This window comes from Alligator sinensis, unplaced genomic scaffold (genome assembly GCF_000455745.1).
Source record: "Alligator sinensis unplaced genomic scaffold, ASM45574v1 scaffold808_1, whole genome shotgun sequence".
Classification (NCBI taxonomy): domain Eukaryota; kingdom Metazoa; phylum Chordata; order Crocodylia; family Alligatoridae; genus Alligator; species Alligator sinensis.
In genome coordinates this window covers 649,784-674,947 of record NW_005842255.1, presented here as the reverse complement: position 1 = coordinate 674,947, position 25,164 = coordinate 649,784, and the positions used below count along the sequence as shown (strand labels likewise).

The 25,164-nt window shown below is 40.8% G+C and overlaps 1 protein-coding gene across 1 annotated transcript in view; it reads left to right on the top strand.

Annotated features, from left to right (window-relative positions):
* Positions 1–25,164, top strand: part of TBC1D32 (TBC1 domain family member 32) — a 170,900-nt gene that overhangs the window by 126,349 nt on the left and 19,387 nt on the right. The window contains exons 28-31 of the mRNA XM_025208839.1: positions 15,966–16,035; positions 16,846–16,961; positions 19,371–19,525; positions 24,094–24,234. Coding sequence (XP_025064624.1) covers positions 15,966–16,035; positions 16,846–16,961; positions 19,371–19,525; positions 24,094–24,234 — 482 coding nt within the window. The remainder of the gene's footprint in view (positions 1–15,965; positions 16,036–16,845; positions 16,962–19,370; positions 19,526–24,093; positions 24,235–25,164) is intronic.

Genomic DNA, 25,164 nt, shown 5'->3' with positions numbered 1-25,164 from the left:
AAGTCAAGGTGTGCATTATGTTCTCCCTTTACAATACTGTGTTTAAGAGTTCCAGGCCATCAGCCTTAGCTTATTTTAAAGGCTTCTTTTAAAGGGACACCAATTGCATCTGTTTCATTGTCATAAATGGCTATGTTCCCAGGCTTTTTCCTTCCCTTTTGTATAAAACCTTTAACTTGAGCTAGATGCATGTATATGCAACTCTTCTGCCAGACTCTAGTGGTACAAAGACTAGTTTTAAATTTGAATTTAAATAATTAAACCTAATCAAACATAACAACTATTAAATACCTCAAATATCCATTACCCCAAATTTCAAATATGCCCGGGTCTCTTGGTTGCTGTCTCTATTCAAAAACTCCCCACCTCAGGAGTTACTACTTGGCCAGTTCAGGGTCTTAGAGAGGGCAGGGAGATGAGTTTTCTTCTGGATTGCTGGCTGAGATGCACATCGCAAAACCGAAAACTGACAAACCAATCTACAAAATCAAAAATAAATTGCCAAGTGGTAAGTTAGGTCTTCCATAACAGTCACTACATTAATATTTAATCAATAATGTGAGGCAGTTTTAGAACCATGTCTTTGCTGGTATCTTTTCCAGCCTCTATTCCCAAACAAGCTTGAAGAACATTTGATAGGTGATTGTATACTCCCTCCTCCATCTTGCACTGGGGCTTGAACAGTCTCCTGAACAACAGTTTCAAAGAGGAGCCAGATATTTAGTTTTAATAAACAGAAGTTATGGTTTATATGAATGTAGATTCAGTACAGTGCATAGACAGTCAATGTTTATCATGTTTCTTGGTATGAAAAATTGATTATCTTAAAAAATGATAGCTTTATAAACCCTAAGGTAGTTGTAATTAGAATAACACAATCATCCATCTGTTATAGACTCCCTCGGGACGTCAATCTATTATAAAAATTTGCAAATCTGGAAAAATCAAATTAGTTTGGGTTGTTATCCCTTTAAATATAAGAGAGAATTAAAAATAACAGATAAACCATTATGCAGTTGCAATGCTTAAGTATAAACAGTAACACAAATCTTAACTGAAGTTAACTTTCTGTTAGCAGCATGGAAAATGGACTTTAATATGAGTTCAGATGAGATCACAAACTTACCTGGCATGGGCATTAAATGAATTTACTCTTTTCCCTTCCTTACATTTGCTTTTATTTTTCCTTGGCCTTGAAATTTTTTAGAGCTAAATTTCATGGCTCTGATAGTGAGTAGGGCACTAGTGGGGCAACTACTAGGAAGCTGCAGTGGTGTGAGAGAGGATTTATGTGCTAGATGCTGTCAAGAATTCCTGAATACCACTTCCCCTACCTGTAAAAAGGAAGTCGTTTTCCTTTTGTTTCCAGGTGTTTGACTAGAACTGATGAAAAAGTTTTAATCAGAAAATCCCAGTACACTGAAACACAAGTTTTGTGAAAATGAATTAGTTTTGACCAATTTTCACTCATCTATAGGTAGAGTTTGGAAAGAATCCTACCTGGTTTCATGTCGAATCACTTGGCAGGCTGCTGAAGAGCACAGATTTCTATGATCAGTCTCTGCGGTAGCCCCACCATGCAGACTGCATCAGGGATTCATGATGTGATTGCCCAGGATCAGGAGCCCCACAGAGAGCCTAACAGCACTAGGAACTTCTGTTTCTAGTTGATAGCCATCTCCCATGTACTCTGGAGAGTCATGAAGCCCTGAAAACCCTGGCTCAAGCTGGGATCCTGGAAGCTGATTCTGAGGCTCCCCGCCATGCTGTCCTCCCCCTGGGAGACCCATGCCAGCCATGGCAAGGCATCCTGTACCTGCCCAGCAGCATTGGGGGAAGCAGTGCAGAGTTTCGCTTCCCGTTGCTGCCAGCTGAGCAGGAGGATCCACGGTATGGCCAACACAGGGCTCCCAACGGGAGGGCAGCAGGGCGGGGAGCTCCAAGCCGACAGCGGGCAGCCATCCATCTGCCTCCGGCCACCTACGGGCTCTGCTCCAGCTGTGCTGCTGGTGGGAGTGGGGGCATCATCTTAGGGCCCCTCCCACAGCAAAAATAAAAGTCAGTGCCTAAGGTGGAGGTCATCTTGTGATTTCACTTCTTGCTAGTAAAAATACAGTAAATACAACCATCAACAGCTGAAAGACAAGAACTTCATGAAATTACAAAATCATCTCAAAACTGTGCAATAAGCTTGAACAAATGTTTTGCACAAACAATTTTAATGTTGTGATAAAACAGTTTACTTGCTATATAACTTTAGTATCCTTGATTTATATTCACTTCACATCCTATTGCTCCATAATATCTTCACTAAAGTCTCTGCTGTATAGATTGAACTGGAGGGACTTCAAGCTCAACCGAGCTGCAAATTGCAGCCACACCATCTTGCACGCTACCCAGATGTTCTTAACCAGATTTTCATCTGTTGTGAATTGGCTTGGTTCCACTGACTTCAGTGAAACTGCCAGTTCCCTACCAGCTAAGGATCTGGCTCCCATTCTCCTGCATTGGGGCTAGGTGGCAGCAGTCAGTTCGCTCACTGTGATTTCTTTTTGTAATTTAGTATTGATATTACAGTAGTACCCAGAAGTTTCTGCTGCAGAAGCAAGAAAAGTTCTTTTTGTTCTTTCTGACTTTTAAATACAAGGTATATATCTTATTTGGGGGACAAGTTGTATGTAAGAAAATACAGTATGGGAATTTGTTTCTCAAATAACTCTTTCTTTAAGAGGACAACTTTTCTAACTTTAAGCATGAGCATCTGTAGACAGACACATTGGATATATTTTTAACCTACCTGCACTAACACAGTATGCAAAATGATGGCTGCTGTCTGAGAGAGTCTGCTGGTCAAGGAAGAAAGAAAAAAAGCATGCACCATTTGAACCAAATCAACATGATTAGGTTTGATCTTCTCTAGTGTCCATTATTTGTTTACACTCAAATACACTCCTAGAACTACTGATGAAAATTAGTAATTGTATATTAAATAGGTCTAAAGATTTTTCCTAATAAATTAATTTCCATAAAATTAAAGTTACATTGACTTGATGTTAACATTTGTGTAAGAATTATTTATCTGGGTTTGGAAACATTTGTCTGGGCTTCATTCTCCCTTCTACTCTTCCATACCAGAAGAGTATTGATTCATTTTCACCCCTTCCATGAACAGGAAATAAATATTTTAGACAAATGCATATTAACCACAAATGAGATTTAATACAATAACTTTACATTATCCTATAAAATGTACATCATGTTCTAGAGTGCTTAGAGCAGGCATTGCCTTATTTATTCAGTATTAATTCAAGTCTGTACAACAAAATTCATTTTTCTATGTCATTATTCTCTGGTTGGCATGTTTTGACAGTTTTTATAATGATAATACCCAGTCATAAAAAGGTAAAAACTTTGCTTTTATGGCCACTGATTCTTCCTTCATATTGTATTTTTCACTTCATTAACATTAAACAGAATTCCAAAGGATACTTCTTAGTTAATAATAAAATAATTTGCATTCAAGAAAAACTATTTATAATGTTGGCAGATGTAATGTCACATTAAAACTGCTTCCCATAGGTTAAAGTAAACATTTTTCTGCCCACCTGTCTAGTTTAACTAGATACAGAACATCTCTCACATATTGGCAATCTCATTCTTTAGAAAGGCCAATAAAATATGATATAAGCCTTTTATAAAATATGTGATTCAATCTGGAAATTAACCTTCAATTTTAGGATAGCTTATGCTACACTCAATGTGAATATATGGCATCCTGTTCATTTTCTCAGCTGTCTAAAATTTGCTTCAGAAAGGAAAAAATGCATAAGAAAATTTCACAAATGAATGTTAATAAAAATCCAACAAACAAGTTGAATATTTGTCTACGCATGGAAGATCACTCTGAATTGTATGTTCTACTAAAATGATTGGTTTGGAAAGTTTTTGTAGCTGCAAACTCTGTATGCTCTCACTTTTTTGCTGCTGAGTTTCAGGAACTTTTCTGAAAAGCACTTCCTATTGAGGCTGGCAAACTAAGCATGGGAATACAAGCAAATACTTTTCCTTCCTCAGTAGTCACAGCAGTGAAGGAGGAAGGGGAAGAAAAACCTATGGGGTTACTTTAGGGATACCTCCCTCTATTCCTTCATTTCCATAGGAATTATTGGTCAGATTTGAAAAAGGGCATAGGCACACCTTAAATTGCAGTAATGGCAATTTAGGCATCTTTGTCCAAGTGAATGGTCCACAAAATCACATAATTGGTTAGGAACCTAAGTTTTAATCAATTATTTTATTTAGGCACTTAAAATTCTTCCACTGTATACACCCAGAGTGGCTGCCATCTTGGCTAAGCCAAACTTTTCAGCACTTTTCTTGTGCTTTTCCCAAGTCCATTTGAGTTTTATAAACTGGGTGTCCCCATGCATATGTTCCCTGATAGGCCTGATCCAGTAGGCATGCTTAGACCATGCCTAAAGGTAAGATGCACATTAACAAGTGTTAATTGTAAGGAATATTAGTGTGTGTTAAAGTTAAGTTCTAGTGATCAGTCTAGGGTTACCATACGTCCGGTTTTCCCGGACATGTCCTCTTTTTTGGCCCCTTGTCCTCCATCTGGGCTTTTTTTTTTTTTTAAACGCAAGCAAAACTTTGCTTTGCCTCTGCTTTTGTTTGGGGCTTGGGACAGTGGGGGAAACTGATTCGGTGTTGGGAGATCTCATGCTCTGCGCGCAGGCCCCTGCAACTCCTGGCAGGTGTGTATACGTGTGTGTGCACGTACATGCACCTGCACCCATGTGAGTGAGCTGTGTGGACAGCAGGCCTGGTAGGGAGCAGGGGGCTTCAGGTCGGGAGTGAGTGGCAGCAGCAGGGCTGGGGAGGGAAGGGGGTATATCACTGCTCCCCCACAATCATATACCCCCTCCCCCAACAGGTGTTCTCTTTTTTGAATTTTGAAATATGAAAACCCTAGACCAGTCATGTTCAACATTTATACCCTCTCTAATGTGCATTGCTCAGACCTGCACCTTGAGGGCTGGTGGGCAGGGGCATGCCTAGGACCTTCAAGTCTGTTCCATACCTGCTCTGCTTACCAACTCTCTAGACACAACATAGGCTGCAGGGGCTGCCCTGCCCTGCCCTGCCCTGCCACTTAAGTCACTTCCTCTGCCCCTAAATCACTCCGCTGCCCCCATCAGCTGTGGACCTCCTCTCCACGCTGCCATTAGCCCCTCCACCCCCAGATTGCTCTCCCCACCCTCTGAATGGTCCTTCCAGCTCCCAAACCTCTGTCCTGACAATTCAGTTAGCCCAAGAGCAGCAGCAGTGGCAGAAGTGATGGGGGGAGAGGTTCCTTCTCCCTCCATGTTCCCAGGCTGCCTGGCAGCTCCTTGCCACCTCTTCTCCCTCCTCCCTGGCTACCCTTCAATTGCAGGGCCTGGATCTGGGTGCACAAGTGGGTCATGGTCTGCAGGGACCCCAGGAGAAGAGGGGGCAATTGGGGTGGCAAGGGAGTGATCTGAGGGGTGCAGTAGATGATTTGGGGGTCAGGGCAATTTGGGGGGCAGAGGGTGCAGTAGCCCAGAAACTCCCAACCCACTCTTTTTTCCCCCTCTGATCTTGGCCCCCTCCATCTTTTTCCTATAGCTCTCTTCCCCTCATTCTCTAATCTCCTTATCCATTTTTCCTCCCCCCCCCCCCCCCCCCAACTCACCCATCCCACCCACCTGTTGCCTGGCTGTTCCCAGCAGTCAGTCCAGGACCATAGAGTCATGAGTACACCTGGGAACAGTACCTCCTGGGGTACTGCAAATTGGTAGTTTTTATCTCAGGTGAGCACCCAGATAGAAGTTAATTTAACTCAAGCTAGGTAATATAGTTAAAAAATAATCCTCTCCCCAAGTAGCATTACTTTAAGATTTGTAAAGGGTACTTAGCACTTGTTAATGAGTCTTAATATGTGATCTTTCAAGTTTTAAGTGCTCTTAACATCATCTTATTTTAATGTGTAATCCCAGCCTAACATTAACATCACTAAATTAAACACAAAGCACAACATTCTCAACAACTGTTAGTAAATACTTAGTGGTAATGGTGCCTGTTTTATATATACAAGTCTAGTGATCAGTTTAGGTACCCAAGAAGTGTTAGATCTGGCTTCTTAGATTTCTATATCCTGTCTCAAAACCCATATCTCTCAGCTCCAAGAAAAGGGATCTAGACACCAGTGTAACGCAAGTCTTGAATTGGAGCACTCCATCCCCCCTCTTAAAGTTGAGCCACTGAGAAGAAAGGAAAGCAAGATTCCTGGTGCCAAAGAGTATACACCAAAGGAAGCATAATTCCCATGGCCTCTGGGAATCCTTGGTGTACTGGTCACTGATTCAGGGATTGCTTATGCATTTATCATTAAAATAAATGGGTTAAAATACATAACTCAGAAATCTCTTTGTGGGTATTAGCAATTTGCAGCCTCCTGGGCTTGGCAGAAGAAAGGTCTGGAGGAAAAGAAACTTTCTGACTACACTTTCAATGACTACATTGAAGGGTGTAGCAGATATGCATTGGATTACAGGCATATATGGTCAGGATTTACATCTTCTTTCCATTTTCAACGGGGGGGCAGGGGTGGGACATACTGTTTTGAGTTTTTAGGTTGAGTTATAATGCCTTATATAACCAAACAGAATTCGCCAAAATGATAGCAGAATTCAGTATTTTATCCAGGCTGATCTGTATGTCACCAAGTTTTGTTGTTCAAATTATTCTATGGCTTGGGGGGCATGTTGTCAGGTCAGATGTATTTGCTTCCTTAGTACAAACTGGAAGCAGAACTATCTGAAATATTAGGCAGTTGCTATTTGTTAATATATTTTTATTGACCTCGTATCTAATTTGCATCACTTGATATAAACCGTTTTTTACCATCATATGACATGTAGTATTACTTAAAGGCATTGCACTAACTTGGAAGAGAACTGAAATAGCGTGAGAAAAATCGCTCATGGAAGAAGATTAGTAAATTAGGGTAACAAAACAAAGAAGTTGGGGTGCCTAAAGCACAAAATAGGGCCAAGGGAAGCATGAGCAATAAGGTTTGAGAATTTTCCATGGAAAAGTAACTGTAATGATAAAAAGACATGAAAGACTTGGGTAACAGATGAGGGACACAAATGATAAAATTAGTGACTAATTGAAAAATAAAATAGAATTTGTCTCTAATGGAGGTCATCATCTTTTCTGGTCACTAGTAAACTATTTATTGCCGGGCATGAGTTTCATATTTAGCTTATATAGATATTCCAAAACTGGAAATTTGCCTTTAAATAAACCCGCTTGCATTAAATAATGGGTGTTTTCACAAATCATACTAAGTAGGATATACTTTCAGATTTCTTATGCTTGTCAAGAGCATGGGGATGTCATCAAAAGAATAGGTAGCTTATGTATTTCAAAAACATCACTTCCCTGTTGTTACTGTTCTCTCTGAATGTCTGAGTGAGAAAGATGTTCAGAATTGTTATCATCATAAATTGGTTTTGGTATAAGTGTTTATTCAATTCAGTATGGATTAAGAAATGTCTATTTGACCAGGTTTTTATTCTTTTGAAAAAAATTGAATCTCTGTTCAGTGCAGTTCACTGTGATGTATTTTATGTTTAATTCTTTCTCTGAATTAACACATAAGGAAATGCTACCATAGCTTATTTTGTTCATTCTTACTTCTGTACCTGTATCACCTGTCCATCTAATTGATAGTTCATTCAGACATGCTCTGCGTTTTGAGAAGAAATCATGCTCTTATTGAGAGAATTGATTTTTTTGATGCTTATATCTTGAAAACTTTTTTTTTTCAAGATAGTTTAAATATAACAAGTTTATTGATATACGGCTATCAGATCAATGTTGTAGAAAACTAAGGTATGTACAGAATCAATCAGATATGATTTTGGAATTTTTTAATCACATTCAGTGTTCCCTAGAGGTACTGTAGGCTGCTAATTTTCCATGAATCTACAATATTTAAATAAACCATACATTATGCCTCTGAAGTCTTGCCCAGCCCTACTTTTCTATGATTTTAATCTTGTGGTAGTAGCCCCACTTTCTGTGATTCTAATGTTGTAGTTGTATTGGACTGTTGGAGCTGTGAAGGTCCAGGAAATATGCAAGAGGCAGGGATTTTTGTGTGTCGTATCTTTTATCAAACCAATTATCAAACCAACTGCATAGTTGGGAGAGATTTAGACAAGTTTTCAGGAATCTAAAGAGGTGTAGGTTGTAGCCATCTTGGTCTAAGGACTTAGGCAGACCACCACCCCCACAATTACTACACCCCACAACGGAGCCATCAGCATTTCCAGATCTTACAGCTGCACCTCCAGAAATGTAATATATCTCATCCAATGCACCGAATGCCCTGATGGAAAATACGTAGGAGAGCCCAAACAAAACTGCAAACCAGAATGAATGTACACTGGAAATCTATCAAAGACAGGAATACCCAATTACCTGTGGGGGCACATTTCTCCCAAGAAAATCGCTCTCTCCAATCCCTCAGTCCTAATTCTCAAAGGAAGCTTACAAAACGCATCCCAGAGACGAGCCTATGAACTCCACTTCATCGACCTCCTGGATACTAAAAATCATAGACTAAATATAGACATTGGATTTATGACACATTATAACCTGCCTAACATCTGATTCCCCAGGTATTTCAGTATTCATCCCCCTTCTTTCCCACCCCACCCAGCCAGTCTCTTACCCATTGACTCCTCAATCTACATCTTCACTGACTACCTATCTTGTATGCATACCAGCCCAGCCACTGGCTTCTTTACTTTTCATTCCATCCAGGAAGAGCACACACCAACATCTGAAACTTCCTTAGCCTGACAAAGGGTTTTTGAACCCGAAAGCCTGCTTAAAAATTGTTTTCCAACTATTTACATTGGTCTAATAAAAGATACCAGGCATCTAAAGATATCACCCACAAAAATCGTAGCCTCTTAGACAGTTTTGTGGTAACTTAAAGCAGCGGTAAGATTTCTGGGTCAAATTTTGAATCAGAACACTGACTTCTAAACGATTTTCTTTTGCTTTGTTAAATCTGCTGTTGCAAAATGGAAATATGGGGATTTTGACCTACAATGTAAAACTGCAATTTTTGTTTCCCATGTATTTTTATGGGTTGGCAGTTAACCAGCAGCACTGTGTACAGAGCTCTGGTTACATCAAATATGCTGGTGCACAAAAGTAAGAGGTTTTGGTGTCACAGGGTACAATATAATGTGGAATTCTTATTAAATCCAAACCTCATGTTAATTTTTATTTTCATTCAAAATAGAGGGGCAAAATATCCAAGGGGAGATAGTAAGGAGGAAAAAAGTTTTCCAGCAGAAATAAATTACTACAATGGAGAAGAAAAGACAACTAAAATCAATTAAATTAATTGTGTTCTCTTAACACCAAATGGGCAATAATAACTGCACATTAAATTAATTAAAATGGAAACTGCAGTTCAGGTCTCATTTTACTGCACCCTTGAAGGATTCTGATCATGATGTCAACTGAACCAACCACAGGAGGATCACACCGTGTGCCCGTCTCAGTTCAATTATCTGCTCCCATGCAGCTTTAGTAGGTACACCTGGTTGTGGACACGATGGGACCTCGTACAATCCTGGAAGAGACCCTCGGTCACTTCGGGGAAACCCCAAAACTTGCCTGGCATAACTTCAGATGGATCTTCAGTGGTGGGGACTCCCGTTGAGAGGACTTCCAGAGTTATCATGTCTCCTGGCGGATGTACATGGGGCTCCACCTCCCCTACACTCCGTCCATATGCCAGTCTTTGAGACGAGCCTCAAGATCTTCATGCGGCTTGTCCTCCGGTGATGTCAATTCCGGATCTTCATGCTCCTTACGCTTTCGTTAGTCCAAACTTCTTATTGTCTTAACCCAAGGGTTTCTGGATGTCCTGCCTATGGAGATGCGTCTCAGTAGCCTGCTGGTTCCGTCCTAAGCTGTATGCTACTACTGCCCTCTTCCAGTGCCAGAATTTGTTTACTGGTGCCTTAAGACCTATCTACAGCAAAATAACTTGCAAGAGCCTGTGTCAAAGTAAAAGAGAGAGAGAAAAAGAAAACCACTGGACCGAGAAGAGGGAAGGAACTACTTTAACTAATTATAACCGCAGTAAAATAAAGAAAGGACTAAAAAGAAAAAGTGGGGGGGTATCGGGCTGTGCAGCCCTCTTTCCTCCACCCAAACTCTAGCCTAGCGTGTCTCCTTATCTAGGAGTTGTGTCTTTGCCCCAGCTGGGGTCTTCCACGGCTCTTCACTGAGCTGTCTCTGGTCCCGCGCTCCTGTGTCGTTCACTGCCAGTGTGGGACGTTTCCTCCGACTCTGTCGGTACCGACACCAGCCTCCACGTCAGATCTTCTTGCTTCTGCCGGTGCTGGATGCACCCGGCATGGGGGATCCCTGCCGATTCTCTCACTCGCAGCGTCCCTGCTCGCTCCCTCTCGGAGCCAGCTTTTGAATCCGCCAGGTGGCATCTCCCGCTGACATCGTCTGGCTCCCACTGCAGATAAGCGTGGCTAATAAGCCACGCTGCTTTTTCTTTTGTCTCCCCAGACCGTCAGCATCCTAAAAGGGGTACGTTTTCTTCTTTTACACAGTTTTTCTTTTGGGGTTGTGTTCCCCTTGTCCCGGGTTCCCCGGTGGGCAGGGCTCCTTGCTCCCCCATGCTTGTACTCTCGGAACACACTGGTATAGGGGATAGGCTTCTTTGTTGGCTTAGAAACTACTATCCCATTTCCCTTCTTCCTAATGTGATAGGGGTCATGGCCAGTTTCAAAAAACAGTTAGTCATTGTGAACTGGTTCAAGTATTCCCTGAGCAACTGGGAGTGCTGCTGGCTGAGTAATTGCTGGGTGATTGCTGTCTGTGTCTGACAAAAGTCCTAACAAGGGGCAGAGCCAGGCACAGCAGGTCAAAAAAAGGAGACTCCCTAAGTGACCAGGGAGCCAGCGACCAGAGACAGCAAACAGTAGTTTGCAAGTCAGTTTGCTGCCCTGCTCTTTGCAAGGGAGCCATTAAGGTAAGCTGTTTCTTTAAATAAGAGTAGCTAACCTACATATATTTACTGTAAGTATCTAGGCGTTAGACAAGTACTTAAGCCCCTTGCTTAACTAGAGTCCCAAGTGAGGGGGATGTCACCAGGGAGTTTGCCTGGAAACTCTCTCAGCTTTCTTCACTGTAAGTTTGGTAAGAGGAAGCAGGGAAAAGGGAACTTTTTGGGACTAAGGAACAGTGAACAGGCCAGTTTCCAGGGGAGTTTGCTAGGGAAGGTCTGTTTGGAAAGAGAGGCAGGAAGAGAGCTGGTGTTCTTCTCGATCCTTCTGGTCAAGGGGAAGGGGCTGGGCAGGAGCAGATGCATCCTACAGAACAATGCATGGCTGTGCAGATGGTGTCATCAGCAGGGCTTTGGCTTCTTGATCATGGCATGTTGTTCGAAGAAGAATTGCTAAGAAGAGACAGGATCCACCTGTTGAAGAGAGGGAAGAGCATCTTCGCAGGCAGGTTCACAAACCTAGTGAAGGAGGGCTTTAAACTAGGGTTGTTGAGAAATGAACACAAAAGCCTGGAGGTAAGTGGGTGACCTGGAGGAAGCACAACTAGGAGGTGGCAATAGGGGAAGCCTTCTCATATTTGAGAAAGTAGGGAAATTGGCTGGTTACCTCAGTTTGGGAAATGAGCAGGAAGTATTGGAAAAGAGACTCCCTAAGTGACCACAGTCGCAGAACTGTGACATGATTGGAATAACAGAGACTTGGGATAGCTCACATGACTGGAGCACTGTTGTGGATGGGTATAAATTGTTCACGAAGGACAGGCAGGGAAGAAGAGGAGGAGTTGCTCTTTATGTAAAAGAGCTGTATGATTGCTTAGACCTTCAGTATGAAACTAGAGAGAGGCCTGCTGACAGTCTCTGGGTTAGGATTGGGTGGGAGAGCAACAAGGGTGATGTGGTAGCTGTGTGCTGTAAACCACTAAATCAGGAGGATGAGGTGCATGAGGCTTTCTTCAAAAAGCTAGCAGAAGTTTCTCAATCACAAGCCCTGGTTCTCATGGGGGACTTGAATCACCCTGACACCTGTTGGGAGGGGAGAAAAACGGCAATCCAGGAAGTTTTTGGAGTGTGTTGGAGACAGCTTCCTGGTGCAAGAGGGGCCATGCTCTTCATCTCATGCTCACAAACAAGGACGAAGTGCTGGGGGATGTAGTAGTGGATGGCAGTTTGGGCAACAGTGACCATGAGATGATTGAGTTCATGATCCTGAGAAAGAAAGGAGAGCAGCAGAACATGGATCCTGGACTTCAGAAGAGCAGATTTTGACTCACTCAGGAAACTGATGGGCAGGATCCCCTGGGAGGCCAGTCTAAGGGGGAAATGAGTACAGGAGAGCTGGTTATATGTTAAAGACACCTTACTGAGGTGCAGAATGAATCACCCCGATGCACAGACAGATTAGCAAGTATGACAAATGACCAGCTTGGCTTAGCAGGAAACTCTAGTGAGCTAAAACATAGAAGGAAGCTTACAAGACTAGCTTCCAGGCTAAAGAGCCCTGGGGCTCTTTAGCCTGGAAAAGCGCAGGCTCAGGGGTGATCTGATGGTCACCTATAAGTTTATCAGGGGTGACCACCAGTATCTGGGGGAACGTTTGTTCACCAGAGCGCCCCAAGGGATGACGACTAGGTCGAATGGTCATAAACTACTACAAGACCGTTTCAGGCTGGACATAAGAATTTCTTTACTGTCCGAGCCCCCAAGGTCTGGAACAGCCTGCCACCGGAGGTGGTTCAAGCACCTACATTGAACACCTTCAAGAGCAAACTGGATGCTTATCTTGCTGGGATCCTATGACCCCAGCTGACTTCCTGCCCTTTGGGCAGGGGGCTGGACTCGATGATCTTCCAAGGTCCCTTCCAGCCCTAATGTCTATGAAATCTATGAAAAAGCAGTGGAAACTTGGGAAAAAACTAGGGAGGCGTATAAGACTATTACTCAAGCATTCAGGGATTAAATTAGGAAGATCAAAGCTTAGTTGGAGTTGAAGCAAGGAAGGTGAAGAGTAACAAGAAAGCTTTCTACAAGTATGTCAGCAACAAGAGAAAGATTAGGGAAAGTATGGGTTGCTTACTAAATGGGGGAGGCAACCTAGTGACAGATGAAATTGTGAAAGGCTGAAGTACTCAATGCTTTTTTTACCTCTCTTTTCTCAAGCAAGTACAGCTCCCTGACTAGTGCACCTGGCAGCACAGTTTGTGGAGTAAGTGAGCAGCCAACAGTGACAAAAGAACAGATTAGGGACTATTTGGAAAAGCCGGACATGTACAACTCTGTGGGACCAGATGCAATGCACCCAAGAGTGCTGAGGGAGTTGGCCAATGCAATTACAGAGCTGCTGACCATTATCTTTGAAAAATAGTGGGAGAGGTCCCAGATGATTGTAAAAGGGCAAATATAGTGCCCATCTTTAGAAAGGGAAAGGAGGTGCTTCTGGTGAAACTACAGACCAGTCACCCTCCCCTCAATCCCTGGAAAAATCATGGAGCAGGTCCTCAAAGAATCCATTTCTAAGCACTTGGAGAAGGTAATTACAAACAGTAATCATGGATTCACCAAGGGCAAGTCATGCCTGCCCAACCTGATTGGCCTCTATATTGAGATGATGTTCTCTGTGGATGCGGGAAGAGCAGTGGACATGACATACCTTGACTTCAGCAAGAGTTTTGATATGGTCTTGCACAACATTCTTGCAAGAAAGCTAAGGAAGTTCAGATTGGATGAATAGACAGGTGTAAGGTGGATAGAAAGCTTGCTGGATCATTGGACTCGACAGTAATAGTCAATAGCTTGTTATCTATTTGGAACCCAGTATCAAGTGGCATGCCGTAGGGCTTGGTCCTGGGGCCAATTTTGTTCAGTATCTTTATCAATGACCTGGAAGATGGGCTGGAGTGCACCCTCAGCATGTTTGCAGATGACAGCAAGCAGAGAGGAGTGGTAGATATGCTGGAGGGTAAGGCTCGGATTCAAAGTGACCTAGACAAAATGGAGGATTGGGCCCAAAGGAATTTCATGAGGTTCAAAAAGGACAAGTGCAAAGTCCTGCACTTAGGGCAGAACAGTCCCATGCACTGGTATCGGCTGGGGGTTGTCTGACTGGGCAGCCGTTCTGCAAAAATGGACCTGGGGGTTAAATGGACAATAAGCTGAATATGAGCTAATGGTGTGTCCTTGTTGCCAACAAGGCTAACAGCATACTGGGCTGCATTGGTAGGTGTGTTGCCAACAGGTCAAGGGAAGTGATTATTCCCCTCTTCAGCACTGGTGAGGCCACATCTGGAGTACTGTGTTCAATTTTGGGGCCCCCACTAAGGAAAGGATGTGTATGAACTGGAGAGAGTCCGGCAGACGGTAACAAAAATGGTGAGGGAGCTGGGGCTCATGACTGATGAGGAGAGGCTGAGAGAACTGGTTTTATTTAGTCTGGAGAAGAGAAGCCTGAATGGTGGTTCGGAAGAGGATGGAACTAGACACTTTTCAGTGGTGGCAGATGACAGAACAAGGAGCAATGGTCTCAAGTTGTACCAAGGGAAGTTTAGGTTAGGTATTAGGAAAAACTTCCTTACGAGAAGGGCAGTAAAGCACTGAAACAGGTTACCCAGAGAGACTGTGAAATCTGCATCCTAGGAGATTTTTAAGACCTGACTATTCAAAGCCTTGATTAGGATGATACAGTTGGGTATGGTCCTGCTTTAAGCAGGGGGTTGAACCAGATGATTTCCTGAGGTCCCTTCCAACTCTGTTTTATATGGGTGCCTATACATTTGCAGGGAGGCTGCTCCGATGCACTGTAATTACAGCATGTTGGAGCAGACTTGATTTAATTGCATCTGCTGAAGCATAGTAATTGATCCAGGTCAGAGCAGCCCTGGGGCTGCTCCAACCTGGCTCAATGTGCTGCGGTACCATGTGCACATTCAAATACAGCACCCAGGGGTGATAAACTCCAGTGCAATATGTGCCAGAGTTTATTGCTCCATGCTAATGGCACATCTCATCTAGCTGATAGTATGCTAATAGCCCTCTGTGACACTACACTGTAGCAAATTAGTGCTACTGCACAGTTAAGTGCACTTATAAATGCACCCACTACATACTGAGTGTTTGCTTAGGAATCTACATTTGTCCTTAATTATAATTTGAGAGAAAGAGACTAGATCCTTTTGTTAGGTTTTTGTTTTCCCATTTACGATTTAAATACACAAGAAAATAACAATTACAGAGGATGCTTTGTTTTAATGTATCCAGGTGTATTAGTTTGTTGTTCTGCTTTACAGCTTTTTAATCTAATGCAAAGTGCATTAAATGAATACACGTTACCATTTTAAGGAACAATAAATGAAAGTACTTTTATGTCTCCTTCAGCTCAATATTTATAATGTATCTTGAGGGATTTATGATGGAGAAAGTGAGTGCAACTTTAACAACTTTACAGCTAGAGAAGTCTAAAACTGCTGGATCAAAAGTTAGTTTTATTTGTATCCTCCTCCAAGAAGTGTCAGACAGGCTAAGAATGGGGCCCAAAGACCAAGGCCCCATGTAATTGCTTGTTCTAGTTTTGCTCGTGTCCAGTTGTGACCATGCAAAACAAGAACTTTTCATTTTCAAATGTATTTGTTATAAAAGGGGATTCATTAGGTATTTGTAATTTCCTGTTGTATTCTTTGTAGAGGCTACTGACAGCACTTCCAAAACAAAATAGTCTCCAGATTTGACATCAAAAGATGTAAAAATATTACTTCCATCAGTTTTCAGTTAAAATCATGATTACAATACAAACGTTAATACCTTTTTATATTTCTTTTTTTTCTTTTGTTTTTAGCTGCTGATGCAAATGTGAAGAATGAAAGCCTTTTATCTGTGCAGCAACTTGGCATTAAAATGACAGTCAGGTACATTGTATAAAAATGTTTCCCTAGAGTATGTCTAGATTTTGTTTGATTTCCTTGGAATGACTTTAATGATAGTTAATCCGTCAGCTCAACATTTTGTACTGTTTAAATCTAAAGATCATCTTTGAGAAAATTAATTCTTATTTTCCAAATGAAAAAGGTATTAGAACATCATTAAATTATCTGCAACAAATTATATAGGTTATTATCCTTTATTATGCTGAGGGCTAATTGCAACTTGTTTAGAAAGATTTACAGTTAAACTTACATTATCCCGTTATGTATTTTTATCCTAACATAGCCTCTTTAAATAGCTCTGTGTTTAGCTAAGCTTAGTCATATGCCATTTACTCATATTAGTTCATTTGTAATTTGCAAGACCATTATGAAGGGTAAAGTAATGTAATTTAGTTCTGGTGACTGTAGTTCTACAGACTGATTTTTATAATTCCATCTAGATTAATTTTTATCGCTAAGTGTAATTAGAAACATCAGGATTTAAATATTAGTGATAAAGATAACAGTGTACAGGAACAAAATATACATCATTAGATAAAATATTACAGTATTTACAAATAAGTAGTAATCGTTTAAAAAAAAATGAAGGCTGACAGATTTGAATAATAAATGCCTGCTGTACTTCTTGATCAAATCTAAACTAGTAATTCTGTACACTGGTATGAATACTTAATTTTTCTAAACTCTAAAATATACTTAATCCAACCTGTTTTAAATAAACTTTTAAATTGTTTTTATTTAAACTCAAATAATTCACTTTTTAAAATGTTGGTGGTTTTTTGTTGCTGCTAGGTATGGAAAATATTTAAATTTATTGAAAGACAACGCAGAAAATGATCTATGTTTGGTGTTAAAGCATTCTGAGAAATTTCTAAAGGAGCAGAAAACAACTATAAAGTCCTCACTTCGTATCCTTTCCTGATGACATGAATTACCGTGTCCAGTAAAATAACAGTAGCAGTTGAACTGCCAGATCAGTTTTTACAGTCTTCTGATACTTTGATTTTTCTGACAGTGGAAGAAACTAAAAAGTAATTTGCATGACACTGTACAGAAAGAAATCCACCCTTGCTAATAATCTTTATATAATTAGAATGTCTCCATTAAACAGATTATCACTTACCTTCATTCTCGCCCTTTCATCGCCTAGAGTTTGTTAAGCTTGTTGTCTACTTTAATTTTAAGCCCTTTGGGCTTTTTATATGTGTCGTTTATATAATATCTTTTTATATATGTGTATAGTAGCACTGGGTCCTTACCTTCAATAAGACTTCTATACATTTCTATATGCCTATGGGGACAATACTACTCACATTGAACATTTAATACTTTATCATTATAATTTAATTTGCACTAAGGTTTTGATTTTCTTACTTTTTTAGAGAATATTTACATTTTTTTTGCTTGTTTGTATAAAAGCAGCATAAAAGAAAAATCTCTTTTGCCTGTCTACGCTACCTTTGTAATGAATTTGTTTTATTTTTTAAATGCTTAAGGACACGGTCACAATATACGTGGCACTTTTAAAGGCTTTCATTTTATATGGTTACTCCTATTTTATACACCTTGGACATTTTGGCAGTTTGGAAGCTAAAACCTGTTGCCTTACTGAAATGTATTTCTTCTCTTACATTTGCATAGTTCAGTCAAGTGCCATCCTCATTTACAGAGTCAGCAACATGATGATCAAAATATCTTCAATTAGTTGCGTCTTTTGTCAGCCTTGCCACTCAATTTATATATAATGCAGTCCAGTCTTCTGTGCATCTTCCTAGCATCAGTTCCTTGGTCAGTCCTCCTTTCTCTTCCCTGGCACACAGTCTTCTATTATATTCTTTTCTAAACTGCCTCCTGTTATTTTTAGGAAGTGTCTGTGGTATTTCATAGTTTCATAGTTGGTAGGTTCAGAAGGGATCTGAGCAGATCAATTTCTTTTTTTTTCTCTTACAATTTCCATTAATCCAGATTTAGTTCTAATGCTATTGACTGCCCATATGTTGGATTTGTTGTTGGGTCTAGAAAAAATTCAGTGTCCTTCTGAAGCATATCATCTCAAATGCTATTAATTTTTTTTTCTCCAGCTCCTTAAGGTTCACTGCACTTTAGTATAGGTTTAGGCAGCTTACATTAAGATGCCTAAAAGTAGAGTGGGAGCAAGGCTGACAGCCCCCCCAAGGTTTAGTAACTTGAGGTTGGGGCAGAGGCTTGCAGGATCAGGGGTGGCTGGTGGGTCTGGGGGTTGGTGAATCTGTGGTGAGAGGGTTGCTGTCAAGGGGGTAATAATAGCCAAGTTAAAGTCGGGGGGTGGGGGGGCAGGAACAGCACAGCCCAGAGGTTAGGGTGGTGGCTACAGCTATGCTGTGAACATGTGCAGGTGTTCACTAGATTGGGTTAAACCCTCCGTAGATCAAGTTAACCCTTTCTCAGTATAAGTTAGTTCACCTCCTAAGGAACTTTTCCTCACCTATGTCTTACTTCATCTTGCATTTATTGTCTTCTGTTAAGAGTGCACCCAAGTACTGCACAACTAATCTTTGGTTGGAACTTCACAACTAATCTTTGGTTGCAAACTCGGTCGTTCAGCTCTTCTAAGGTAGTGGTACAGCTGTCTACATATCACAAGTTAATAAGCCATCGTCTTCCATTGAGGGCTTCATACATGATCATTTCTGTATGGATATTAAAATGTGTTGGAGACAGGATGGCTTATCGAACTCTTTTCCATACTTTGAACCATTCTGATACCAGTCCAGCTTTCTGTCCTTCATACAGTTTACACAGTAGGTCAGTCAAATATGCTGGTACATCTCCTTCAGTATCCTTAATCATTACTTTGTGTATTCACTGAAGCAGTAGATTTATGGATCAAAGTTACAAAGGTGTCCATGCTCTTTTGCCTTCTCCTTTGCAATTCTCAAATTCATTGCCTGGTTTCTGTCAGTTTGCTTTGCCAAAATCCTAGTTGCTTTGTTGCAATCTGTTTCTCCAGTTGCTCTGATGCTGCACTATATTGGTACAAAATTTTGGAGCAAATTACATCAGGTCCCCAGATGTACAGATGATTACATTTGTTCTTTTTCGGATTATTATTTATTTCCAGGATTCCTGTTTTGTTTTGTTTTTTAGTATGGTATGATTTTTTTAAGTACATGACTTGTTATGATTCACATGTGAATCTACCTTCCTCCCTTAGTTTGTTTTTTGGAGGTTGTGGGGGTTTTTTTGTTTGCTTGGTTTTTTTGTTTTTCTTTTGTCTTAAAAGAAAAATGCTTGCATACCAATGGAAGTTTGTTGGGTTCCTTAATTTTCTTTAACAGGCCGTCTGCAGGGACATTATGCTGGCCATGACTGGTTTGCATCATCTGTATTCCTCATAATGTTAGGAGACAGAGAAAAAACATTAACATTTCTTCAGCAGTTCTCCCATCTTCTCATCTCAGCATTTCTCTGGCTGCCAAGACTACATATGTCTGTAAGATGTTAAAGATGTTTTTGGTCGGGTTTTTTAAGGCAGCTTTGAATTTTTTAAAAGGAAAGTTTATCAATTTCACTGACTTTTTAAATAATGCATTAACTTTTCATTAAAGCTCTGAGTGCTTGTCCCTTAAAAATTCTCTTAGAAAAATATAGATTTGACATTTGCTCAAATGGTTGTTTAAAGGTACTGAAATAACAGGTAGACTCATGGTAATGGCAGTGTTATTGAATTTTAAAGTTGGCAATAAAATAAACTTTATTACTGGTGTTAAATTCTGTGCGTAGGCTGAAGCTACTATTGAGAGGATTTTTTTATTATTATTGTAATACTGAAGTTCATTGTTTTGATTATTAGCTTTGCTGTATTAAAAATCATTAAAAGGTGCCAAATATCAGTGTTATACTGAGAAAAACATTGAAAGGGTCTTAGTGACTTTGAAACATCATTATAAATCGGGTCCTAAATGCTTCAATATTTTTAAAGGCTAGTATTTTAAACTGAGTTAATTCTGTAAGATCCATACTTTTCATTCTTTGTTAAATAAGGTATCTATATATAAAGCAAACTAACCAAAGAAAAGGGTTTTATTTTGTAGAATTAATGGAAATGTTTTCAGATTCTTTAACCAGTATAAATTAAACTACCAACTGTGGCCAGTCATTAGAAACTGTTTTTCCAATTAAAAGATTCTATAGCTTTTCTTCAAGAAAAGTTCTTGGAGTTCTATTGCTTAAAGCCCCAGCCCCACTTCTGGGGGTGGTCCAGCGCTGAAATGTTTGGCTGTATTATAATGCAGGTCTTTGTGCTGGACTCCCTCAATTATGAGGTCTTTATCTCCATCCAAGCAAGAACTGGTTAATTGGCAGGTTTACAAACCCTTGATGCTTGGACATTCCATAATCACTAACTGTATATTTAAATAGTTCATGAGTTGAAAGATGGCCAGGATAAAGTGTGCACTAATTTCCTGAAAGGATTGACAATGGCAAAATCTGGCCTGCTGAATTTAATTTTTAATAAATCTTGAATTGCCAAGAAAATTCTGGATGACTGGAAGACCACTAATGTTCTGCCAGAATTAAAAAAGGGCAGTAGGATGATCCAGATAAGTATAGACAGGCTAGCTTGACATCTTTCCCAGGCAAAATTATTTGAATATCCAATAAGGAATTCAATTCATAAAGACATAAAGGATAACAGGATAAGAATACCAGCCAACCTGGTTGTATGAAAAATAAGCCCTGTCAAACAAATCTGATTTATTATTCAGTGATGAAATTTAAGTTTGTTTGATAAAGGTTAACTACATACTTTTAATAGACAAAGTTTTGACTTTATTACTGCATGACCCTCAGATTATATAAAATAGCACTACATGATACCAGCAGAGTACACATAAAATGGATTAAGGAATAGCTTTTTGATAAAGATTAAAAATAATACTGATGGAAAATCCTTAAGTATTGGGAATATTTCTAGAAAAGTTTCTCGGTTCTAATTCTCTTCAAATCAAGACCCTTCTTAAAGGCTTGCTTAATACAAGTTTTGCTTTATTCAGACATACAATATATAGAGGTAACTGGGTATAATGTCATGGCTAGTAACACTAAATGATCTAATAGTCTCTTCAGGCCTTAAACCCCTTGAATTCATGGAAAAAGTATATTTGCCAGGTGCTGCATTTGCAGGAATCCAAGTCCAAATCAATTTTATCCATAAAACGTAGAGAGAATTTCTCAGGTTGAGAAATCATGCATTTCTGGGCAGAGATTCTCATATGTCTCTCCCTTTACTATAAGCATGTCATAAATTTCAGATTTAGTTTTGCTACTACTGTTGTTCCAAATATTGACTTATATGTTCTTTGTCACAATTTTCACAAAGATTAGTGGTGAAGTGGCTACGTAGTAATGAAAACTACACGTGTATTGTATTGATAATTATTGTCCCACTAGTACAGGGGTGGGCAAAATATGGCCCGTGGGTTGCACTCCCGCCGTCATGGCTGAGCCCGGTAAGGTGCTGCCTGTGCATTGGGGCCTGAGTCAGGCGAGGCAGAATCCTCCACCCCTGCCCACAGCTGGGAGCAGGGGGATGGAAGCAGGGAAATGCCCAGGGAAAAAGGATGGGGAGGAAGCTCTGCTGCTTGCTCCTAGGAAAGGCAGCAGAGCCTCTTCTTCCTGGGCAGCCCCAACTGGATGCCCCGGTGCCCCAACCCCATCCAATCCTTGCACCCCGCCCCATAAAAATTAAATTTAAATCTGTAAATGTACATTTAAGTCTGTAGATTATACAGTTTGCAGGTCTGCAGTATAAAAAGATTGGGAACCCCTGCCAGCACACACCCCATGCTCGTAGTACCCCATTCTGGGCCCCACAGGCCCTGCACTCCTGCATGCCTACTCACTTCCACTTCCCTCCCTCCCCGTCTGCCACCACTTTCCCCACTTTCCTGCCCACTCGCCGGCTGCTCTGCAACCCGTGGCTCCCATACCCACAATACCATACCCCCTGACACCCATGCACACCCCACCCAGTATACAAGTAAGACTGCATTTTGAGGTTTTATGCAATCACTTCTACATATACAGCACAAAGTGATAATCAAATTCTCGCTGTGGTGTCTCTGTCTCTCTGCTAGCTACAGTCCAAAAACAAGGTCTTTGGACATGTACACCAATGAGCAAAAAGCCTGAAATTACCTGGAGTGATTTAAGTACTGTGATGACACACATATATCCATATTCCACATTAGGGAATCTATCTAGTACAACTGTGGGTGTTAAAGTAACAGAGGATAATAAATCTGGTCTGGACTCTAACACCAAAGTAACAAATAATTCAATTTGTTTTGAATGAAAATTCAACGGAGAGGGCAACAGGATACACTGCATCTGGCTATACCATGATAGCAGTGTCTCCCAGCCAGGCTGATCGTGAGCACAGCCCTGCTGTGACATGCTGCAAACCCAGAAGTTCACTGCAGAGGCTACTCTGTGTTCATATCCAGCAGCTGCTCCCAAGCATGCAGGGAACTGAAATCTCCACAGCTGTCACATAGGTATGGTCCAGGATGTCTTCACCAGTGTGTTAGTAGTCTTGCAACATGTTAGTGGGAATGGGTGGGCACAGTGGGCTCAGAAGCAGCCTAGCTAGGCCCCTTGCTGTCATGGTGTAGGCATGCCTCCTGAACACCATATTCCTATTTTGACTTCACCCTATCACTTTCAAAAAAGCTAAATCAACTTAAATCAATCTTTTTATTATTATTATTATTTTGGGATAGATTGCTTAGCTGCACCACTGTTTAACCTTCTTGGGGCTCACTCTGAACTGAGCATTCTTTTGGAAAAAGCTGTGTTAATAAAGATAAAATGAAATTGTTCATCTTATTTTTATAAGCCAGAGCAGAGTGCTGGCTTTATAAACTAAATAATACAGAAAACAGTAAGCTTTCATAGTAACTGCTTTCTTCATCAGATGAAGTACAGTATTTACTTAAATCCAAGGCAAAGTATTTTCTCCATTCAACATAGGGGGTGGGGAGGGTGGAGGGAGAAAACCATGTCTTGGATTCAAGTACCGGCACAAAGCAGGCAGTGGCTGCAGCTGCAGCTCTATCCCCAACCCGAGGCTGTAGCTGTAGCTGCCTTCTGTGCATGCTGGTGCCAGGTCAGAGTTGCTGCTGCTGGTGGGCTGTGGCTAGAGCTGCTGCTGCCTGCCCAAGACCATGGCCAGAGCCACTGTATGTGCTCCATGCCCCAGACAAGAGCCACAGCTGCATGGAATAAGTGTTGTTGCAGGGAGCAAGCAGCCATCAGAATTTTTAACTTCTAATGCATAACTCTCACCTCTGAGATATTGATTGTGTACAGTGGAAAGATCCAATTGGGAATATTCCTGTGCAGAAGGATACAATGGGAAGGGAGGCAGGGGAAAGGGGAAGAAGACAAAGGCTCCATGTCAGCCACTGAATATTCAGTAAGCCAAAGGCTCATCACTTGAAAAGCCATATGCTCAGACCATTCTCCATTGATAACTTCTCAATCCTTTCCCCCATAAAACAGATCTTCATTCCTTCCCTCCACATCTCCCCCTTCCTCCCCAGTACACATGGACATACACATGCAAACAAGCTTGGCACATCCTAAAAGCTTAATCCAATTCCCCACCTACAATGTTGCAGTAAGGAACCATCCTTTATTCTCTACTCCCTCTTGTAAAATACAGCTTCATCCATTAAATACATTCATCCATAAATGCATTTAATAAGGATCTGAGCAATCAACATAAAGGCGTAACTGCTAAACTTTTATACATTTTTAATTTTGCAATTTTCCGTACATTTTACTACAGGTTTTTTCTGATGCTGGTACTGAGTAATATATATTTCTGACACACATTTGTGAGATGACTTTGTTTTTTCCTACTATAATTTTATCTATTTGCGTTGACTTAGGATAGAAAGACAAAAATATAGGTTCAGAAAGGTGCCTATGTGAAATCATGTTTTCCTCTTTTGTTGTGCAGTGATTTTCACCCTTTGTTTCTTTCCTGGTCAGATACACCTAGCTATTGATACAGCAGAATCTGGAATCCATCCAGTTTATTTTTGCAGTGCTCACTACATTGAGATGTTGCTGAAGGCCGAGTTGCCACTTGTCTTTTCAGCTTTCCACATGTCTGGTTTCACTCCATCACAGGTAATTTATGAAAGAGAATTAAAATGTCATTAAGTATTGACTTAAATCCATAAAATCAAGGACATTCCATGTTAGACTCATCTACATAACAAGCTATAAAACTCAGCCACAGTGGAAAGACTTAAGAATTAAACTTTAAACTTCATCCACACAAAACAAAGTCACATTAAAAGAGAAGTATTTGTTTTGTATCTTTTAAATATCATTTAAATGTGTAGGGATACAAATGGAAAGTAGTTGACTTCAATATCATTATGACATTTTATTTCACCTGAGGATCTTCCCCTTCCTTTATGTATAAAGTTCACCAAAATAAACTAGTTAAGCATTGATGCTACAGAAAAGATCAGTAAAAAAAAAAAAAAACAACAATCTTACTGTTGTCCCTAACTTGAGTCTTTCTAAAGATCTTTTTTGCCAAGTTTGATGGCATGAATGTTTTCTTTATGAAGACAGGTACAGGCTTGTTTACAGCTTTTCGTTAAAATAGATGATTCTTTAGCCTGCCAGGCCTTTCCATCTCTGCTTTCTTCTGCTTCCTTATTTGTAGGGACCTATCTAATTTGCAGGGGCAGAATGCAGGCCCGGGCAGTCATTTCACAGGCAGACCATGGCTCCCCTCCCTCCCCATACCTCCGATTGGCTAAAGGGCCACAGTGGTCCTGCCCTTCACCACTGATTAGCTGCATGGGCTGCCTGTCATGCAGCCCCACCCCTCACTACTGATTGGTGCATGGGGTCAGGGCTACATGGTAGGCAGCCCTCACAGCCAATCAGCGGAGATGGGAGGATAGTGTTCCTTTGAGTGCACAGCCTTCTTCTCCCTTCCCACCTTGGCAGGCTGTCGTAGTGTGCTAAAGACTACTAGCTCTCTCTGGGGAGCCAGCATTTTATTTTCAGTACTGTTCTCCCCCCCCCCCCCCCCGGGGG